General features: G+C 37.5%; 1 protein-coding gene across 4 annotated transcripts in view; it reads left to right on the top strand.

Moving 5' to 3' along the window:
- The first annotated feature begins 415 nt into the window (after positions 1-415).
- The window catches only part of shisa6 (shisa family member 6), a 75,575-nt gene continuing 54,902 nt past the window's right edge, over positions 416-21,088 (top strand). For all 4 annotated transcript variants that reach the window (XM_073828581.1, XM_073828580.1, XM_073828579.1 and 1 more), the window contains exons 1-4: positions 416-515; positions 991-1,775; positions 2,997-3,157; positions 12,864-12,962. In XM_073828581.1, coding sequence (XP_073684682.1) covers positions 1,234-1,775; positions 2,997-3,157; positions 12,864-12,962 — 802 coding nt within the window. In that variant the 5' untranslated portion in view covers positions 416-515; positions 991-1,233. The remainder of the gene's footprint in view (positions 516-990; positions 1,776-2,996; positions 3,158-12,863; positions 12,963-21,088) is intronic.

The raw sequence follows: 21,088 nt of genomic DNA, 5'->3' as shown, positions 1-21,088 counted from the left end.
GTCTTGTCACATAACAACAGTAATGCTTTAAGTGACTTCCTATGACAGCTGTTTTCTAGTACTTGCAAAAAGTCTGCAGGAACTGAAATCAATGACAGCGTGCAGGAGCGGGAGACAGGATACCGGCTGCTATAGGAAATCCATTCAGTGCTGTTTGCAGATTTTGTTCAGCACTTTCTGCACACGGTCTGAGGTCGTCTAAATAACAGTGAAAATCCATGCAGTTTTATATTCATATAAAAAGCCTGTGCAGCTATAACAAATGGCACGTAAAAAGCCGATGAATAGGTGTGGTAACGTGTGTGGAGAGGAAATGAAAACCCAAGTCCCTGCTGGAGAAAGAGAGAGAGAAAGAGAGAGCTGCTCATAGACGGACTGTGACGCCAGCGTTTGATGCAAGAGCGAAAGACGGTAGGCGGACCGTTCAGATGGGTCTGTTCGGGATAGGATACTGACTGCCACTTCACTTCACCTTGGCAAGAGTCAACACACCCGCTTGAAGCAGTAAAGTCAAGGTAAGTGCTGATCAAGACTGACTGCACTATTTATGTAACCACAAAAAATTGGCTAATGAATATTAGACGTGTTGATATGCATCGGTATGGAGTGTGTGAATGTAATTCTTTATGTTTTTCTTTAATTTTTAGCTTATGTAAATTGATTGTGTTTCATTTACATACAAGCAAAACATCCTTTTTATAACGCATTCAACCGTTTTCCCATGTAAAGTGATTTTGTTCCGTGCATTAAGGCATCGCATGTCCATGCAACTGTATTTCGGATACATTGTTTGCCAAATCAGATCGGTATATATTGCCATATATGCAGTGTTTAATAATAGGGTGTTTAAACATATTGAAACATGAGTGAATTCAAATAAATGCTAAATATACCCACTGCTGATGCGAATGCGAGTCTGATGCGTTTATCAGAGTTAGTGTGCAAACATTTAATTAGCTAACAATTAAGTTCGTCTCTACTTCTTCCCAGAGCAAGATGGGAAGGCTCGTTTGACAAGAGTTCGTCGGAAATCCCAGCAGTGACGCCCAGCTGAGTCAAACAGAAAAACCGCGCTGGGGGCAGAATATCTGAGTTAAATGAATGGCGCCTTTCATCAGCATCTCCACAAGCAGCTCATCGTCAGGGATGCGGGACTCGCGAACAGCGGAGGATCAGCGCGCCTGAAGCGGAAAACACAGAGAGCTGTCCAGGGTCCTGAAGACGCGCCGCGCCATGGGTATACGACACTTTCTGCTGCTGCTCATTTATCTGGACCCTCTCAACGTGTTTGGCACGCTGACTGCTAAACGAGCCAAACCTGCTCCCAAAAGGACTCAGAAGCAGAAGGAGCTGAACGGCACCACCGTCGCGCCTTCCGCGTCCACACAGCGGATCACGCAGGTCCGTCCGGCACTTACGCACGAAACCTGCCTGGGCTACTACGACGTGAGCGGGCAGTTCGACAAGGAGTTCGAGTGCAATAACACCGACCACCGCTACTGCTGCGGCTCGTGTTACTTGCGATTCTGTTGCCAGTTTAAAGGCAACCGGTTGGACCAGAGAACATGCAAGAACTACCAAAAGCCTGACTGGGTGAAAACTGTGCCCCCGTCTCCTGTTCCAACAGGTGACACTTACGATCCGAGCATGGACCAAACGAACACCGCGGTCTACATCACCTGCGGTGTCATTGCTTTTATTATAGTTCTTGGGGTTTCCACTAAAGTCGCGTATGACAAAGCAACCCAACCACCTCAGGAAATGAACATTCACAGGTGAGCACCTCGCATTCATTCCCCTACAACACTAAACTGCTCCTAACAACCTAACGAGATCAAATTCCCATTTGCATATTAGAGCTTTGGAGTGATTGATAATGTTGCAAGTGGACTGGATAGAAGCGCTCCCACCATCTGCAGTATCTGCAAGCTCTTTTGTTTCTCCATATGGAATATCACACATGCTAACAGGGCTGTGATCAGAATTCCAAGCAGAGTTTTAATATGCACCGGTAAAACACAAAAACACCCTTCGTTTCTGTGTTTGGGTGGGAGGGTTTATGCTTCATTACAGATGCTTAAATTTTCCCCTTCATTTGGTGGGCACAACAAGCACAGATTTATCACTGTCCCTGCTATCTGGATGCAGAACCACACACCGTTCATGCAGGACACGACTAAGGCTCCGTGTTCATTGGCCAGTTGGTTTATTACGTTGGATGGGCAGCTCTGAGGCTGAGGGCTTCAGAACATTTTAATTGTGCTGGGAGAAAACAGTTCCCTCAATTACCAGTTTGGGATTTGGATATGTTATATGGAGATGTACAATTCATTTCTATAGAAAAACAGAAAAGTGTCATAGTATAAAATAGGATTGCTGCAGGCAGTTCTTTTTGCAGCCCGTATGAATGCTTGGGTGGAACTCAGAGCTTCACACTCGAATTCTCTAGGACAGACTGCAAGCTGTCTGTCCTTTTCCATTTTCCATGAACAGTTGAATGTATAAATTATAATTTAGTCAAAAAGCTTGCTCTGGTGGTAGAAATGATATCTGCTAATGTATTAAACTGGCCTGTATTATATCTACGCTGGAACACACACATAAACACCAACAAGCAAACAAGCAATCTGAGAATGCATGTAATAGAAAAGTGTGCTGTTGACTCTTCTGCCAGTTCGGCTACTGCAGGGTAACGAATGCAAAAATAATTCAGTTTCTCTGGTAACAGTAAACATTTACAGAGCTAACAGTGACTTTCATAATGCAGTCGTGAATTCACATCCTCTGGGCTTCCTATATATGCCAAGTGCAACCCTGAGAATATTGAAAAGTGCCTGATGATTAAACATTTATTTATAGATGTTCTTTCTTTATTTCTGTACAAGTCCAGTGGAGTTAAGAGTACAGAGTAGCCAGAGGTGATCTTTCACCCAGACATTGAAACAGTGTTGTTGTTGTTGACTTCATGTCATGTAGTTCTCTATTTTTCTCCACAGAGCCCTAGCGGATATTCTTAGACAACAAGGACCCATTCCTATATCTCAGTACGACTGTGAGAACTTTGCAGCGATGAACAGCGCATCCAAAGACAACACTCCACAGCGTACAGGCTCCAAAAACCACTACACCCCAGTTCACAGCTCCAAATCCAATCACGGTAAGTGACCTGATGCTATCCAGATGTTTGTGGAAAAGCCAAACTGAATGAATTACTGCGTGACTGATTTACCTGAGCACTGTTTCAAATGCTTAAAGAGCAGGTCATATGGTATTATAAAGTGTCCTAATATTGTGTTGGAGTCCCCTATAACAGGTTTAGAAAACATTGTAATTTTCTCAGAATATACATTTAATATTAGAAATTTGAATAATTTTGTATTGATTTGCAAAATTCCTAAGCTTAAAGGAGAAGTTCACTTCCAGAACAAAATTTACAGATAATTTACTCACCTTCTTGTCATCCAAGATGTTCAAGTCTTTCCTTCTTGAGTTGTAAAGAAATTATGTTTTTTAAGGAAAACATTTCCGAAATGTTCTCCATATAGTGGACTTCTATGGTGCCCGCAACTTTGAACTTCCAAAATGCAGTTTAAATGCAGCTTCAAAGGGCTCTTAACAATCTTGGCAGAGGAAGAAGGGTCTTATCTAGCAAAAGATTGCTTTTTTTTTAGAAAATAATTTACAATTTATATACTTGTTAGCCTCAAATGTTTGTCTTTTCTAGTTCTGCGATGTGCATGCGTACTTTCTGTACTTCGGTTTAATACAGTTAGGGTAGGTTGAAAACTCCCATCTCATTTTCTCCTCCAACTTTAAAATCGCCCTACATCGCTGTTTTACCTTTTTTTGCAAAGGGCGTTTGACCTTCTTTGCACATTCACTTTATAAACACTGGTACTTCTGCAGCAATGTAGAACGATTTTAAAACTGGAGGAGAAAATGAGATGGGAGTTTTTCAACATACCCTAACTGTATTTAACCAGAGTACACGTAGTACGCATGCACATCGCAGAGCTAGACAAGATGAGCATTTGAGGTTAAAAAGTATATAAATTGTAACACTTGACATCTTGGATGACAAGGGGGTGAGTAAATTATCTATACATTTTTGTTCTGGATGTGAACTTTTCCTTTAAGGTTGGTAAACCCCTCCCTTCCATAAGCTTACTCTGTTCTGATTGGTCAGCCTGCCAAGTCTGTTGTGATTGGTCTTTCCATATACAATGCAAGAAATTAGAACAACAACAATCTACATCAATTAACACATTTTTAGGATATTCGTGGGTTCACCACGTACCCTGTTTTTATGTGCATTTTGAAGTATCGCATCAGAAACGAGTGAGGGAAATGCCACATTTTGAATAAAAATCCCTTAATTTGCAAAAACGTTTTTACACTCACTTGAGGTGGTTTTTGACTTGTGAAAAAGGGTTAATGTGAATAATGGGAGATTGAAATGCATTTGCCAAATAAATTCCTCCATACGCATTAAAAAGTCACATGACTTTGTGCTATGGGGCAGCAAAACCTGACTAACCAGTAGACCATTCTCGTTCCACAGCATCTGAAATGTTGCTATTCTGAAATGCATGAGCATAAAATACATATTTGCCTCCGGCAACTGTCTTACATGACTGCGTTCCCAAACAGCAGGTATCTACCTCCAAAAGCAACGACCACATTTACTGTGTTTCGTCTGCTCGCTCCAAGGCACAATTTATTTATTATATATGAAAATTACAATATTCAGTGGCTTCTCCTACTTTATTAGTGATATATAGTGCCAGTTTATCAGGAAGTGACGATTTTGTTCACTTTGACTTGTTGCATTGGAAACAGAGCTTACTCGCAACTGTTATATGCAATATTTTGCGCATAAGTTAAATTCGCAACTTTGGATGAAATCCTGGCTAGTAAGACAATAATGTTGTTTACCTGGAAACCTAATGCTGCACTAGGTATACATCACATATTAGCACAAAAAACTTGATATTTTGAGTGCTCAATTGAAAATGTACACATAATGCATTAATCATACTTATGGACTGTGGTTCAGAGACGCTTGTTGGTCCAAACAAAGAAGGTATGGTCTTATCTTTCATGGACAAGCATTTAGCGAATTCCACGTTGAACTTGCCAAGATTAGCTATTATGTTAAGCTAATGTTACCTAGTGGTGTATTTCGTAACAAGCAGAAGATTGGAAAATATGACGACTCATTAAGGCGTCTCTTTCTTTTGAGAGACAATATCATTATTTATCATGCACTTTTTGGATTAACAACTTTGCAGACTGTTTACATTGAAGGAAAGCTATGTTACAAACTACAAAAAAAGGTATTTTTCGAAAATGTGATCTGCTCTTTAATGCATCCACATCATCAGAGGATCACATAAGTGACTGATCTGGAAGGATCAACATAGGCATATTTCTTTGCATTTGATGATTTTTTTTCACTGAGCTTGAATGCATGCATTCTGGGATTACTGCCTTAGCATTTTGCCAAAACCAGACATCAGAGTTGGCAGCATAATTAAAACCAGCTACCTTTTGGAACAGCATTTGCATCTGCAGCCCTCCTATGATGTCTTAAATGCTGTCTCTGTAGGCTGCTGGCTAGGCTTTGGAACAGAGCACTGGACAACATTCAGTCACAGTTATGATATTGGCATATATGAGAATATATATCTGGGGGCTTTGCGTATGTTGCACTGCAGACCATGTGCTAGACGCCTGTCAGTCAGATGCTTTATATTCTCATTGCAGCATGTGTTTCAGCCATGTTAAGGTTAACGCTTGGTAAACATCTGACTTCTGCATGCCATATTTAAATGGGAGTCAATTATGGATGAGCCATAAAGATCCGCCCCCTCTCAGTTGTGTTTGGATTGAAGGCTGCGCTGAATTTCATTATGTTCAAGGTCAAGAGGGACTTCGGAGCATTGTTGGATGTTCTCCTGAGTTATGATCGCACAAGCGGCAGTTTTGACTTGAGGGAGATAAATGTCACTCATATGGCAACAACAGCAAACCGAAGGCGATTTATATTTAAGACCTATCCTTCTAGAAGATCTACAGCTCTTGGAAACCCTTATAATGCGCTCTAAGTGAGATTTGTGCTGCATGTTTTCCATATCCTCATTATAAGGCGACCTTGTAGTGCAGGATGACGTAAACGAGGGCACTTGACTCCTGACCTGGGTTCAGGGTCGATACGAGGCTGTTGAAATGCACTGCAGCTCATTAGCCCAAGATCTTTAGGATCTTTTCTCCATTTGCAGAATGATCTGCTGTTGTCATTAAAGAAATATTCCTGGTTCAATACAAGTTTGACAGCATTTGTGTTATGATGATGATTACCTCGAAACAAAATTTATTTTGACTGTCAACAGATGAATTCCGTTGATGAAATCTGGGTTACAGTGAGGAAGTAAATGAGGCCAATTTTGGAGGATTTAAAAGCAAAAATGTGAATCTTATGATTATAGAAAAGCAAAGAAAAGCACTTGCATCATTTTTCTGTTAAATGTCTTGATTATTTGAGCTGTAATGTTGTTCTCAATCATTTTGAGGTTTAAACATTATAATTACAATTTCAAGGCAGCAAAGTTGTATTCGACTTTAGATAGAAAAGTTAAGTAAGTGATATATGTTTTTCTATATCCTAGTCTGTCTTTATACCCTATATCACAGTCACATGCTCTTGGTTTTATATATATATATATATATATATATATATATATATATATATATATATATATATATATTTAAAGCCACTTATAATCTCAAGTGAATGTTTTTATAGCATTTTACATTTACATCCTAAATAATCACTCAAAGCAGTAGACATTTAAACAATATATTTTATTTGTGAATTTATGGTCAACTATTCTTTTTAATATTTAAAATGGTTAGTTCACCCAAAAATGAAAATTAGCCCATGATTTACTCACACTTAAGGCATCCTATATGACTTTTTTTTCTTTCAAAAGAATCCAATCTGAGTTACATTAATAATTATCCTGGCTCTTCCCAGCTTTATAATGGCAGTGGGCGGGTATTTCTGTTCAACAATCCAAAAGAACTCCAATAAAGCGCATCCATCCATAAAAAAAAAAAAAAAAAGTGCTTCACAAAGCAAACACAAAGTGAATGAAGGCCTCCTGTAGCAAATTGATGCGTTTTTGTAAGAAAAATATCCATATTTAAAATGTAACAATAACTTTTCTGCCCACTGCAAATTATCAAGCTTGGAAGAGCCAGGATAATTTTTAGTGTAACTCTGATTGGATTTGTCTGAAAAAATCCATATACACATAAAAAGTATATATTCATAAAAAGTCATATACACCTAGGATGCCTTGAGGGCATTTTGATGTAACAAAGTGGGTATATCTAAGTGAGTTGTTTTGTTTTTGAGCTGTTTACTTTTTAAATTAGTCTTCCCATTAATGACATTATATTGTTCATTCAGATTTGCAAACACAGAACGTGCATGAAAACAAGAGGCGGGATTTATGATTATTTATTTATGATCAATGATTTATGATTATTTATTTATGAACCGAACACAGCTGAACATAAGTAGTCATATCCAATCATATCGTGATAGAGGCATTGCCTCCTCTCAGGTAACTATCCCCCATTCATTCTCAATTACCCCCCACCAAATTCACTGCTTGCTATAGGGGGTCTGTTAAAACTCAATGGGCTCAGAGGAGGTGAAAGACACGGACTCCTGTTGTAACTTTACCTGCTGGTGTCACTGTTGGACAATGTTTCTTTAGAAAACACTTTTTAAACTTTTTAATGTTATATTTACTGATATACTTTGTAATACTGGCATTTTAATATATGTTCATTGTCAAACTCTAAAATATGATTATTAAAAAAAAACGCCTTTATTTTGTTTAAAAAATATTTTTACAAAATATTTTAGTTTGTTGTGCACTGTAAAAAAAAACTATTTGCTAAGTCAACTTAAAAAAATGTGTTACCTGGCTGCTTTAAAATTTTAAGTTCAGTCAACCCAGAAAAGTTTAGTCAACTTGAAATGTTGTATTAAGTGACAATTTAGATAGTTGAGTTGATTCAACTTAACATTTTAAGGTAGCCAGGTAACAAACCCAGATTTTATGTTTAATGAACTTAAAAAGTCAATTAAAATATCTAAGTTGACTAAACTTATTTGAGTTTAAGGCAGCATGGTGACAAATTAATTTAAGTTGACTCAACAAATTGTGTTTTGTGTGTGTGTGTGTGTGTGTGTGTGTGTGTGTGTGTGTGTGTGTGTGTGTGTGTGTGTGTGTGTGTGTGTGTGTGTGTGTGTGTGTGTGTGTGTGTGTGTACCTGGTATTCATCACGTTGTGGGGACCAAATGTCTGACATTTCTCAGGTCCCCATGAGGAAACAGGCTTATAAATCATGCACAATGAGTTTTTTTGATGAAGTAAAAGTTTGCACAATCTCCTGTGAGGGCTAGGTTTAGGTGTAGGGTAGGTGTAGAGCGATAGAAAGTACGGTTTGTACAGTATAAAAACCATTACGCCTATGGAATGTCCCCATAAAACATGTAAACCCAACATGTGTGTGTGTGTGTGTGTGTGTATTTATTTATTTTTTTTCAGTGTGTATATTTTTTTTCATTCGTTCAGATAACATTTTAAGCTGTCATGTAGCCATGTTAAAATGTGCCCCTTGCATGTTACAATGTATCCCACCTACGGTGCATGTTGTCACATTTCACTTCCTTTCTTTTTTGGTAAATAACGTAAAATGTATACACTGCAATAATGTAACAGAGTGACATATTTGTACTAGACAAGCGTGAAATTATTGTGGATACAAAATTATATTCTGAACCCCATGTGGATTTACACAAACCAAGAAATTCAAAATGTGTTAGGTTGTGCCCTGCAGTCCTCTGATACATATTTTTTTCTAATCCAATATTTTGAAGAGGCTCTGCCCCTTTTCCTTCTCAAAGGAAACACTGATATAATTTACAAATTGACCTATTCACTTCTACATCAAGTGCCTCACTGTAACCCAGATCTTTGCATTTTCTGAATTATTTTCAATCAAAATTATAATTTTTTTATTTATTTTTTATTTTATTTTTTTGGTGGTATGCAACGTCACAACTGCTGATGGTATTTGTATTTGCAGCTGTTTGTTTATGTGGGACACTCTGAGCTGGAGCTGTGCTGGGTGACTTTGTGTTGTCAGCCATGACAGAGTCTAACAACATCTCATTCTCAGGAAGTGGAGCCAATATTTTCACCAGAGACCCCCAGTCCTGTCCTAGGTCGATGTTAAGGGACAGCGACAGCCTCTACAGAAGCGTGTGTAATTGGTATACAAATTGGAGTGCGATGTACTGATAGCATCTACTGAATCAACTCAAAGAGAAAATGCATATTCACATGCCCTAATGCACAAAAGCGTTTATTGGAGGGAAAGACATTGGCCTAAAATGATGTTTACAACAATAATCCTGGTTCTCATCGCCTGACTGTGAATAATTAGTGTTTTTATACTATACTCTAACACAACTGTACTCTCTTTATGGGTATTATAAAATGGCAGCCGTAGGAAAGTATAAATGCTTCACTTGTAGCAGGATGCACACCGAAGAATGATTTGACATTGAAAAACATGCATGCATAAAATATTTGATTAGAAATATACCTGATGAACACATAATAACAGTGCCTCTCTCCCAAAGCATTTTTTTTTCTGAGTTGCTGAAGGAGAATAGCACAGCAGCGCAGTGAATGAGCTTCTGTAGGCGTTTGTGTGTGTTTGCTCAAATATTGCTTTAAGAGATCAGCATTGCATGTATAAAATGCATCTAGCTTATTAAACTATGATGTAATTAGTTTAATTAAGATGTGGAGCGCCAATGGGCAATTTCATAATGATACAGCTCTACACATTTTTGAACTTATTGCCTCCTCCTCTCTACACTTAGCAATTAATATCAGAGTTGGACGGGCCATAAAATCTTAGTGGAGTAGGGGCTGTGATTTCTCCCTGCGGTTTGCAAAGCCTTACCTGCGTCCCACGTGAGCGTGGCATGGCGTGTTTCTCCTCCAGCGCATGTGTGTCAAAGCACAGCATCACAAGGACTCTCGCTAATGGTTTCCGTCTCTGAAGTCGTTATCATTTAAGCGGCGTCTTGGATTCTCGCCCCTATGGCAAGGTTAAGCACACTTTTTGGGATTTCCTTAGGGGGCAATATAACAGCCTGTTAAATTCAGCTACATAGTCATGTAACGGCACAGCGTAATGAATTCTCGGCAAGACGGCTCACCTGTGCGCGAGATGCTTTGGGCTTCTCGGGGTTTAGAGTGAAAGAAGTTTATTGTGGCTTTATTGCATTCTCTACCCCCTGCCTCATGTTCATTTATTTGATTCAGAGGACTGTGTCAGACCTTTCTCTTAACTGAGTGCTGTGCTGTTGTTTTTCTGTTTGTCCAACTGTTCCTAGTGATCCAGAGCAAAAGGCTGAACATGCAGGCTCTCAGTATGAGAATCTGTCCATCCCTGAAGCCTCTGTAAACAACATTTTAACATAGTGTTTCCTGCAGCTCAACCTTTTGATTCTTCAGCCTGGTACATCCTGTTGTGCTTGTCATTTAGCTTTGAAAAGCATGCATTCTTGATGGATTAATTAACTATTTACCAAATAAAGCATATTTAATTAATGTCTAAGGCCTCAAAATGAACAACAGGATCAAAACATTGTCTTTAGTCCTGTCATACACAATCTACATCATGTCATCTTTTTTTAGCAAATAAAAGGTATTTTAGTATAATTGTACACAATTCCACCTGCAGCTTGTGCTTCACAAATTTTTCCGGTCAAATCTTTACTGATTTTTCAAGTAAACATAAGAATAACTTGTTAGTAATATTTACAAAAAATGCTTAGTGGACTGAAGCAGCTTGGCTTAAAAAAAAAAAAATTAATGAGTCTCAAATCTGATAATCTTATGTTTGTTTCCAGAAGCATTACTTTCACTATTCTTCAGTAGAGGAATGATCTTCCCCAGCCTCAAAAACATCTCAGATCTATCGAGGAACGTTTGTTTGTTCATTTCTCAAGCATCATTTTATTGCATTGCATTTTATGTTTTGATCATGTAAAGGAGTAGAACAAAATTTTACAGATAATTTACTCACCCCCTTGTCATCCAAGATGGTCATGTCTTTCTTTCTTGAGTCCATAAGAAATTATGTTATGTGAAGAAAACATTTTAGGAATTATCTCCATATAGTGGACTTCAGTGGTGCCCCCAAGTTTAAACTTCCAAAACGCAGTTTAAATGCAGCTTCGGATGGCTCTAAACAATCCCAGGCGATGTAGAAGGGTCTTTTCTAGCAAAGCAATTAGCAATTTTTGAAACAAATTTGACCTCAAACGCTCGTCTTGTCTAGGTCTGTGTGAACTGTTTTTTTTTTTTTTTTACGGTTCAATAACGTTAAGGGTATATCGAAAAACTCCCATCTAGTTTTCTTCCCCAACGTCAAAATTGTCTTACATCACTGCAGAAGTACCAGTGATTAAAAAGTGAACATATAGCGATTTTGAAGTTGAAGATGAAAACAAGATGGGAGTTTTTCGACATACCCTATCTGTATTGACCCAGATTACAGAGACTATGCATGTTCAACACAGAGATGAGACAAGACATGCATTTGAGGTTAAAAGTACATAAATTGTCAACTGGTTTCGAAAATAACCAATCGTTTTGCTAGATAAGACTCTTCTTCCTTGGCTGGAATCATTTAGAGCCCTTTGAAGCTGCATTAAACTACATTTTGGAAGTTCAAACTTGGCGGCACCATACATATCCATTAAATGGAGAGAAATTCAGACATTTTTCCTCAAAAAAACATATTTTCTTCTTTCTCCCTAAGGGGGTGAGTACATTATCTGTAAATTTTTGTTCTGGAAGTGAACTTATCCTTTAAATTTCATCTTACTAAAACATATGATTGGAGATATAGAGTGACAAAAGATATTTATATAATTTAATGTAAGTATCTGCCATACTCGTATAAGATCTCATTGATTTACATTACAAGCATCAGAATTTCATCATATAAATATGCACCAAATGGCATATTTCTGCTCAGTTTGCGTCTCTAAATAAAATTAAGCATTTTTTTTCCTCCATATTTTCACTATATCTGACTTTATGAGCCATAAAGGCCTGATGGATCAAAGAGGATGCGCAACATGAAACACATATGCAAACTTTTTTGTAAGATTTGTTTTTAGACTTCTGTCTAATGATTCAGAACTGTCCCATTTGAAAAAAAAAAAAAAGATATTAAAACATATTTTGTGTTCTACAGAGTAAAGAGAAATGCATGAAGATTTGAAATGGTATGATGGTGAACACATCAGATCAAAACTGTAATTTTTAGGTGGATAATGTGTATAGTTTTAGAAATGAAAAGCATTAGATTCTGTGTTCACTAAAGCCCAGACATACACAGATATGATTCCTAGATCTGAGTGAACACGACTGCAGTAAACTCCCAGATGGTATTCAAGGTTATTGTGTGACTTTTCTGACTCCTCCATGTACATGCTGGTATTTCATTGATAATTAGAACGTCAAGAATAAATATAACACCTCGGACGGTGCCAGCATCTAATATTCTCATGACAGAGCAGCATGTTGTTGGGTGGACAAGGTGACTTTACCTATGAATTATGGAAAGTCATAAGTCTTGAAATGCACTGGGAATTTTGCTTGTTATGCGGCTGACGGCTGTTTACCTTGGAAGCAAAGTGCGACAGGATGCTGAGAGATCTTCTACATTAATGTTCTGGTGTTCATTTACAGGAGCACATTACTCGAAGGAGAGCACTCGAGGCGGCGGCCATGACCTTCACAACTTCATATCGTCTGGCTTTGTGACGCTTGGCCGGAGCCATGTAAAAGGTAACAGGATTCTATATCGCTCTTTAATGCCACTGAAATCATTTATCCGTAACAAATGAGGTGTAAAAAAATAACATTTTTTTCTCATCATGTTGGCTAGGAATTCACAGTGCTGGTTGATAACACTAAATCTGGCTTGATCTGAAACCCTTACTTTTAGTTTTTGTAGGTATATTCATAATCCTAAGCACACTTCCAGTGTTTGACCACTAGTGCACAGCAACTAGTGTCCATATCTTTTGTAAATTGCAACTGGAAATGATCTAGGGAATTTTTTACTTTTCTGTTCATGGCTTCTTTAATGTTGAGTAGTTTGTTGTATGAGCTTTGCATGTTGCCAAGAAACAAACTGACTGGATACAATATGTAAGCAGAGCTATGGAGATTTCCACTACTTGCTAAAAGCTTCACTCCACATTTTCCATTTTCTGTTCCGCATTGCTCTACAGAAACTGGTGAGAGAAACCCACTCCGTCTAGCTCTTCACTGCAGCCAAGTGCTGCTTTCACTTTTTAAACATCAGATCCGTTTTATTTTCTGTGCATTTTATGAGATCTGAAAGTTTTGCAACACTGTTATCAAAAGTTTAATGTTTAAATGCCCTTGAAACCCTGAATGTTGTGATTTTATATTTTTGGAGCAATAAAATTGATTTGATTTCCAGTTCAATAAAAATTCTAAATTATAAACAAAGACAGGTGGATTGATACAAATAGTAAAAAGTTAGCTCTCATGTTAGCTCTCTTTGCAGGGATTTACTAGGACATTATAACCTTAACTTCAAAATTAAATAAGAAGTTTTAGTCCACTAGTATCTTCACCACCACCAACAACAACAAAAATGGTTTTAAGTCAGTTATTTATATATTTTTGCTGTAGTGTGTCAGTAGGAAATATCAGTTTCCAAACTTTAATTGTAATAATCCAGTAAGATTTTTGTTTGCACAAGGAGTCTGACAAGAGAGATCTGATTTCATCATCATCATCCAGTCTGTCTGGAATGACATGAAGAAACAGTAAAAACTTAGACAGAAAAAATCTAGGAGGCAACATCTCCAAGATGCTTCAAGAAACCTACCTGCAAAGCTACAGTATTGTTAAAAGTTTTAGGCATTTGTGTAAAAATGCTGTGAAATGAGGATGCTGTCAAAAATAATGTCATAAATAGATTTAATTTATCAGTAAACCAACATTTGTGACCCTGGACCACAAAACCAGTCATAAGGGTCAGTTTTGAAATGGAGGGTGCTTTCACATCTGTGGCTAGGGTCATTTGGTCCAGACCAAGGGCAACAAATGATACATTGTAGTATTATTCTGCCGTTTTGGATCCTTTTCACACCACGCTGATTGCTCTGGTCCGAACCAGTTGAAATGAACCAAAATGCAGTCATGTGACAACATCCACATCACTCGTTGGCCAGATTGTGTCATTGAACATATTTTCTAAACTGCTAAACAATGGAAGACTGCAGTGCTTGCTGAGTTTTTGAAAGCTGGGACCTAATATGATCATCAGACCAAATTTATGAGGCTCCGCACCTCCTCACAACTCCAAGTTTGTCCGCAAGCTGCCATGGGGCTATGTTGCTAAAGTGCTAACTGTCAACAAATACTTGTCCTCATCCCATAATGAACAGTGCAGCTGACTACGGCAGCTGGATTAGTCCAAAAAGGTCTGTTCGAGTTTGGATCATGTTCTCACCATATACAAACCGCTCCAGTGTTCGTTTGAAAACGTACCAAGACCACCTCTTTAAGGAGGTCTCGGTACGCTTCTTTGGTCCGCTTTTGGTACGCACTCGAGCTACATTCACACCTTCTCAAACGAACCGCACCAAGGCGGAAAACGAACTCTAGTAAGATTCAACTGAACTAAATGAGGCAGTTGTGAAAACACCCTGAGATTTATACATAATCTGAAAGCTAAATAAATAAACTTTCTATTGATGTATGATTTGTTAGGATAGGACAATATTGGTAGCCTGGAAAAAATCCAGACCCTAATCTATTAAGATTAAGGGTCTGGCATCGAGCAATGAAAAGGGCCTAACTCGAGGGGCGGCACCAAGCATGCATTTGAAACTCTCACTGCACGCAATTGGATAACGCCACGACCAATCACAACAATACACGGTGTGACGTATCCAGGAGCGGAGCTAACTGATAGATTAAACTCCGTATCCAGTTGGCAAAACAGCAAAAACGTCCTTCTTGCAAAGGAATGATTCGAGGGCGGTTTTCTGTTCCTCTTTTATATGAAAAGCCAAGTCTAACTCGTTCATTGTAGTGGCCAAAGTCGTTTCAAACAACTGGTGTTCATCTGTAGCCATCTTTCAGATTTTACTAAATGATACCGGACGTCGCAGCGCTGTCGCCTCTGGCCCGCCTACATCAGATACACCGATTTGATTGGTTCCCAGAACTGCTTACGTAATTCAGTAACGTGCATCATTGCTCAATGCCAGAGTGTCGTGCAGAGACAATTCAAATCGTGCTCTCACGAGACCTCTGGATTTCCAGGGTACAATATTGGTTGAAATCTGGAATCTGAGGAATATTGAGAAAATCACCTTAAAAGTTGTTCAAATAAAGTTCTTAGTAATGCATATTACTAATAACAAATTATGTCTTAATATATTTACAGTAGGAAATAAAAAAAATCAATCATTTTGACCAATGCAATGTATTTTTGGCTATTGCTACAATGGTTTTGTGGTCCAGGGTCACATCTGGTGTGACCATCCTTTGCATTTGAAGTAGCTTTTGCCCTCGGGTGCACTTGCGCATAGATTTTCAGGCAGCTTTGCAGGTAGGTTTCTTGAAGCATCTTGAAGATGTCACCACAGTTCTTCTGGATTTAGTCTGTCTCAATTTGCTCTGTTTCTTCATGTCATTCCAGACAGATTGGATGATGATAAGATCAGATCTCTGTGAGGAGCACTGGCTGTTGTCAGACTGGATTATTACAATTAATGGCAAAATCAATGTTTGGAAATCTAAACTAATATTTCCTACTGACACACTATAGACAAAAGTAGAAATAACTGACTTAAAACCATTTTTTGTTGATAAAAATACTACTGGTCTAAAACTTTAGCACAGTACTGTATTCTCTTAAAATACTTTTTTTTTAATCATTTTATTTGAAAGATTTTTGACTGTTTTTTACACCATACCAATGAGGTATCTTTCTCACTTCTGTTCTTTGTACATTTCTTGTCATCTTAACATCTGTAGTGTACCATTAGTAATCTGCGTCAGAATGTTCTATAAGCAGAACGTGGAGCATTTGCACCAGCTGCGTGAATTTTAACACGTACATAAAACATTAAGCTTCATCTAATAGCCGGCGGTGAGTTGACTGACGTGGCAAAGCTTCTTCATCCCACACGCAGGGTCGCTCATTTACAAATCTTCCACATGTGTCAGTTCTCACTTGTGATGCAGCGATTAATATTCATGCGCTCTCTGCTGACTCAGACTGCTAACAATGAATCCACTCAATGCAAAAGAATCGCTCATAAGAACCTGCCCATGTCAATTGCATTTCTGTAACTCCTTTGAAGGACAAAGACGTAAAAATAAGAGGTAATGACAATGACCATTTTTGGCATTTTTATCAAAATCAAAATGTTCAGTTTACTCATATCGAGTAGTATAACAACTCTTAACGCTGTACTCCAGAGTAACTCCATAGTAACCATGAGAGGACAAGACAATCTCCATTAGCCCTGCATTTTTTTCCCGCCCGAATTTCATTTCCTCCGGTACAATGCATTGACCTAAAATCCATTTATTTTTTTCGTGTCTGTCTGCCTCCACCCTGCTCAAGACGTTTGTTTTTTTTGGGGTTATGTGTCTTTAGTACGGTGACGCATTGCTGCCGCACACTTAATTTTTTTCCCACTCAGCTATGTCGTTATAACGAGATCTTTTCTCGTAAAAACGACATCTTTTCTCGTAAAAACGACATCTTTTCTCGTTAAAACGACATCTTTTCTCGTTAAAACGACATCTTTTCTCGTAAAAACGACATAATTATCTCGTTAAAACGACATCTTTTCTCGTAATAACGAGATCTTTTCTCGTAAAAACGACATAATTTTCTCGTTAAAACGACATCTTTTTCTCGTTATAACGACATATCATGTCATACGATCTGATCTGATGTTCCTGTTATAGACATTATGTGAGGGAGCTAAACGTTTGTCCGCGCTGCCTTCGCCACAGTTCTGACCTAAAGGAGGATGCACGCTGCTGGAGTTAGAATACACTAGCTATATATAGCCTATAGAAATACACTGTTTTAATAATTTTAATGTAATTGTTTCAATTGTAGCAGCATGTTTATTAGGATTAATCTCCATACTAATCTGCCCTCAGACCCAGAGGATTTAAGATGATCAGATCAAAACTGTTATTTCTGACTCTGAGCTTGGAATATTATTTGGATGAAAGTTTGATTTTACAGAAAATGTAAATAGTATCAGAAATAAATAAAAGAAAAATGACACACGGTTTGATCGTGTTATGATTATGATGATTTCGTTCTGTTTAAAAAATGAAAATAAATAAAGCCAGATTTTTTTTTCATGAAAAGAGAGCTTATGCTTTAATATTTGTGCGTGAGCGGCCCGGAAAAGCCACTTTTCGACTCAGCTTGTCTTTACGGTCTGTCCCATCATGCAGAATAAATGTTCGTCTGATGTACCGCTCTGGGCTGCGTTCTCCGATAACGTTGTCTCTTAGCGTGCTACGAAGACTCAAAAGGTACACCTTAACTACAGCTATACCTTTCCTACGTGTGTTCTCCAAACTATACCTTAGGATATTGCTTAAGGTAAACCTTCTTAAGTGCGACCTTAGCAGGTGCTGTCCATGGTGGAGGTGCTGAATAGGTTGATATCGATGCCTCGGTGATCGATTGTGCGCTCTTTCTTTCACAGCGGTATAGGTAAAGTATTGAGAAAACAATGTTTTTTTTAATAAAGAAGCGTTTTAGAAATAGTACAAACTGCATTTATCGGGGCTCAATGAAATATGTACATGCAGAAATACATGTGTATGTGTTTCAACTTATTCTCATCATTTTGCGTACGAATAACACGACTTTGCAATAGCGTGTAATGCATAAGCCAAAGTCCAATTTTGCGTGCATATGATACGCCAATCCTTCCAATTAACTTCAATGGAGAGAGGATGCGTATAAATACCACGCATCATCTTTTATATAGATGATATAAAAGATGATGCGTGGTATTTGTATGCATCCTCTCTCCATTGAAGTTAATGGGAAGGATTGGCGTATCATATGCATGCAAAATTGGACTTTGGCGTATGCATTACACACTATTACTCTCCTCGCACGGCGCCGTCTTTGATTTAAAACAAGTACTCAAGGTCTCGCTGCCATAGCTATAAAGTTTGTGTAAACTCATCTTTCTTTATATAGACTCATAGCCTTTTCTGTCAAATGGTTCGCCCGCTGATGTGCCTCGAGATAGTAATTAAAAAAAGCTAACAACCATGGAAACTTTATTAATGAAAACACTTCCATACACTGGCCAGAACTGGTCCCCCGACTGAGCCTGGTTTCTCCCAAGGTTTTTTCTCCATTTCTGTCACCTGTGGAGTTTTGGTTCCTTGCCGCTGTCGCCTCTGGCTTGCTTAGTTGGGGACACTTTCCAGCGATACCGTATACTATTTGAACTGAACTGGATGATGATATCACTGAATTCATTGATGAACTGCCTTTTACTGAAAATTGATTGTTTACAATAATGCGTTACTTACACACTATTGTGCTGTTTAAATACTGTGCAGTTGCTTTGACACAATCTGTATTGTTAAAAGCGCTATATAAATAAAGGTGACTTGACTTGACACTGGGTGTAGGCTATAACAACTTAAGTATTTTATGTGTAAAATTTTAAAGTAAAAAATGCAATTTTAATACTAAATCAGATTTTATATTAAATGTTCATATAAAATTTTCTATTTGTAATTAAACTGCGATGTAAAAAAGCTTTTTGCGTGGTGCCCACTAGCGGTATGAACCGCCAGCAGCGGTAAGGTATAGCTAAGAGCGCTCCAGACCAACCTTACGAACGTATGACTTACAGAAGGTATACTTAACTAAGAAGGTTTCGGAAAACACATATTAACGATAAGGTACTTCTTAAGGTACAACTTAAGAACGACGTAGCGTTAAGGTGGTTTCGGAGAACCCAGCCCTGCAAATTAGTCACAATAACGTTTCTTTGCAAGTCTCATATAAAGCTCACTGCACTTTTCGGGTCGGCGGTACCAGCGCGATCCCTTACTTTGTGATTACAGAGGAATGAAATATAAATGTCTGCTTTATTTTATGTACTTCCACAATAACAACAAAACGTTACAAATTGCCTTTGTAAAAATACAGGGTGCGCTCTCGCAATTTATGTCTCTCTATGCAGCTTGAAAGGTCTACTTCAATAAAAGAATCGAAAACAAAATTGTGTTTACTTAATTCGTATAAATCCAACAAGAGGTAGTGTACAGTCTTTCCCGTGTGAGTTCATTATCTGTTACCTACCATTGTGCTTACAGCCAGCGCAGCATATTTCCACAGTAGGCTATAATCCAGATGAAAAACCGGATTCGTGGCTTGATTCAGCTAAAAATAAAATTTAATAATATATAATAAATAATGTATAATTTGTATATAATCATAAGTATCAAGGCCGCCCAGGCATGTTCAATTAATATTCAAGCAATAAGCTCATGTGTTTTACCCACGAACAAAAATATGAAGAATCAAGCTTTTCGTTTTTCCGTTTCTCAAACAAAATGAAATAATAATAATAATAGGCTACTCAAATTGTTATTATGCTTATTATTATTATTATTATTATTATTATTATTATTATTATTATTATTATTATTATTATTATTATTAGGCGTATTATTATTTTTATTATAAAATCTTTTTGATTGATTTAACAGCAAATCGAAATATGAGCAGAAATAAATAAATAGAATTCATAATAAGGAAAATATAATAATAGGCCTAATAATAATAATAATAATAATAATAATAATAATAATAATAGCCTATTATTATTATTATTATTATTATTATTATTATTATTTCGTTTTGTTTGAGAAACAGAAAAACGAAATTAAGCTAGATTTGTTTGTATTTTTGTATTTGTATTTATTCTGCATGATGCGATAGACATGAAGACAGGTTGAGTTAAAAAAGTGACTTTTCATTGCCGCCCACATATAATTATTAAAGCATAAGCTCTCTTTTTACCCACAGACAAAAATACTAAACTGATTTTTTTTTTTTCATTGATTTTGTCCATTTTTGAAAAGGAACGAAATTATTATTATCATAATGCAGCCAAACCGTTTGTCATTTCTATTTTATTTCTTTATGATCGTATTTAAATTTTCTGTAAAATCAAACTTTCATCCAAATAATATTCCAAGCTCAGAGTCGATTATTCAGAAATAACAGTTTTGATCTGATCATCTTAAATCCTCTGGGTCTGAGGGCAGATTGGAGATTAATCCTAATAAACATGCAGCTACAATTGAAACCAATACATTAAAATTATTAAAACAGTTTATTTCTATATATAGCTAGTGTATTCTAACTCCAGCAGCGTGCATCCTCCTTTATGTCAGGACTGTGGAAAAGGCAGCGTGGACAAACGCTTTGCATAATACACAATAACATAATCATATCATCTATAACAGGAACGTCAGATCGTATGACATATTATGTCGTTATTACGAGAAAAAGATGTCGTTTTAACGAGAAAATTATGTCGTTTTAACGAGAAAAGATCTCGTTATTACGAGAAAAGATGTCGTTTTAACGAGAAAATTATGTCGTTTTTACGAGAAAATATGTCGTTTTAACGAGAAAAGATGTCGTTTTTACGAGAAAAGATCTCGTTATAACGACATAGCTGAGTGGGAAAAAAAATAAGTGTGTGGCAGCAATGCGTCACCGTACTTTAGTGCCCTTTTCACAATGGCCTATTCAGCCATCTAGTCGTGGTGGAAGGAACGGCTATTTTTGTTATTCATGAAATATGAGCAGAAAGGATATGGACGCTGCTGCAGGGTGA

The sequence above is a fragment of the Garra rufa genome, chromosome 22 (genome assembly GCF_049309525.1).
Source record: "Garra rufa chromosome 22, GarRuf1.0, whole genome shotgun sequence".
NCBI classification, from domain to species: domain Eukaryota; kingdom Metazoa; phylum Chordata; class Actinopteri; order Cypriniformes; family Cyprinidae; genus Garra; species Garra rufa.
The sequence above is the reverse complement of the archived record's forward strand: the minus strand, read 5'-3'. Positions and strand labels throughout refer to the sequence as shown.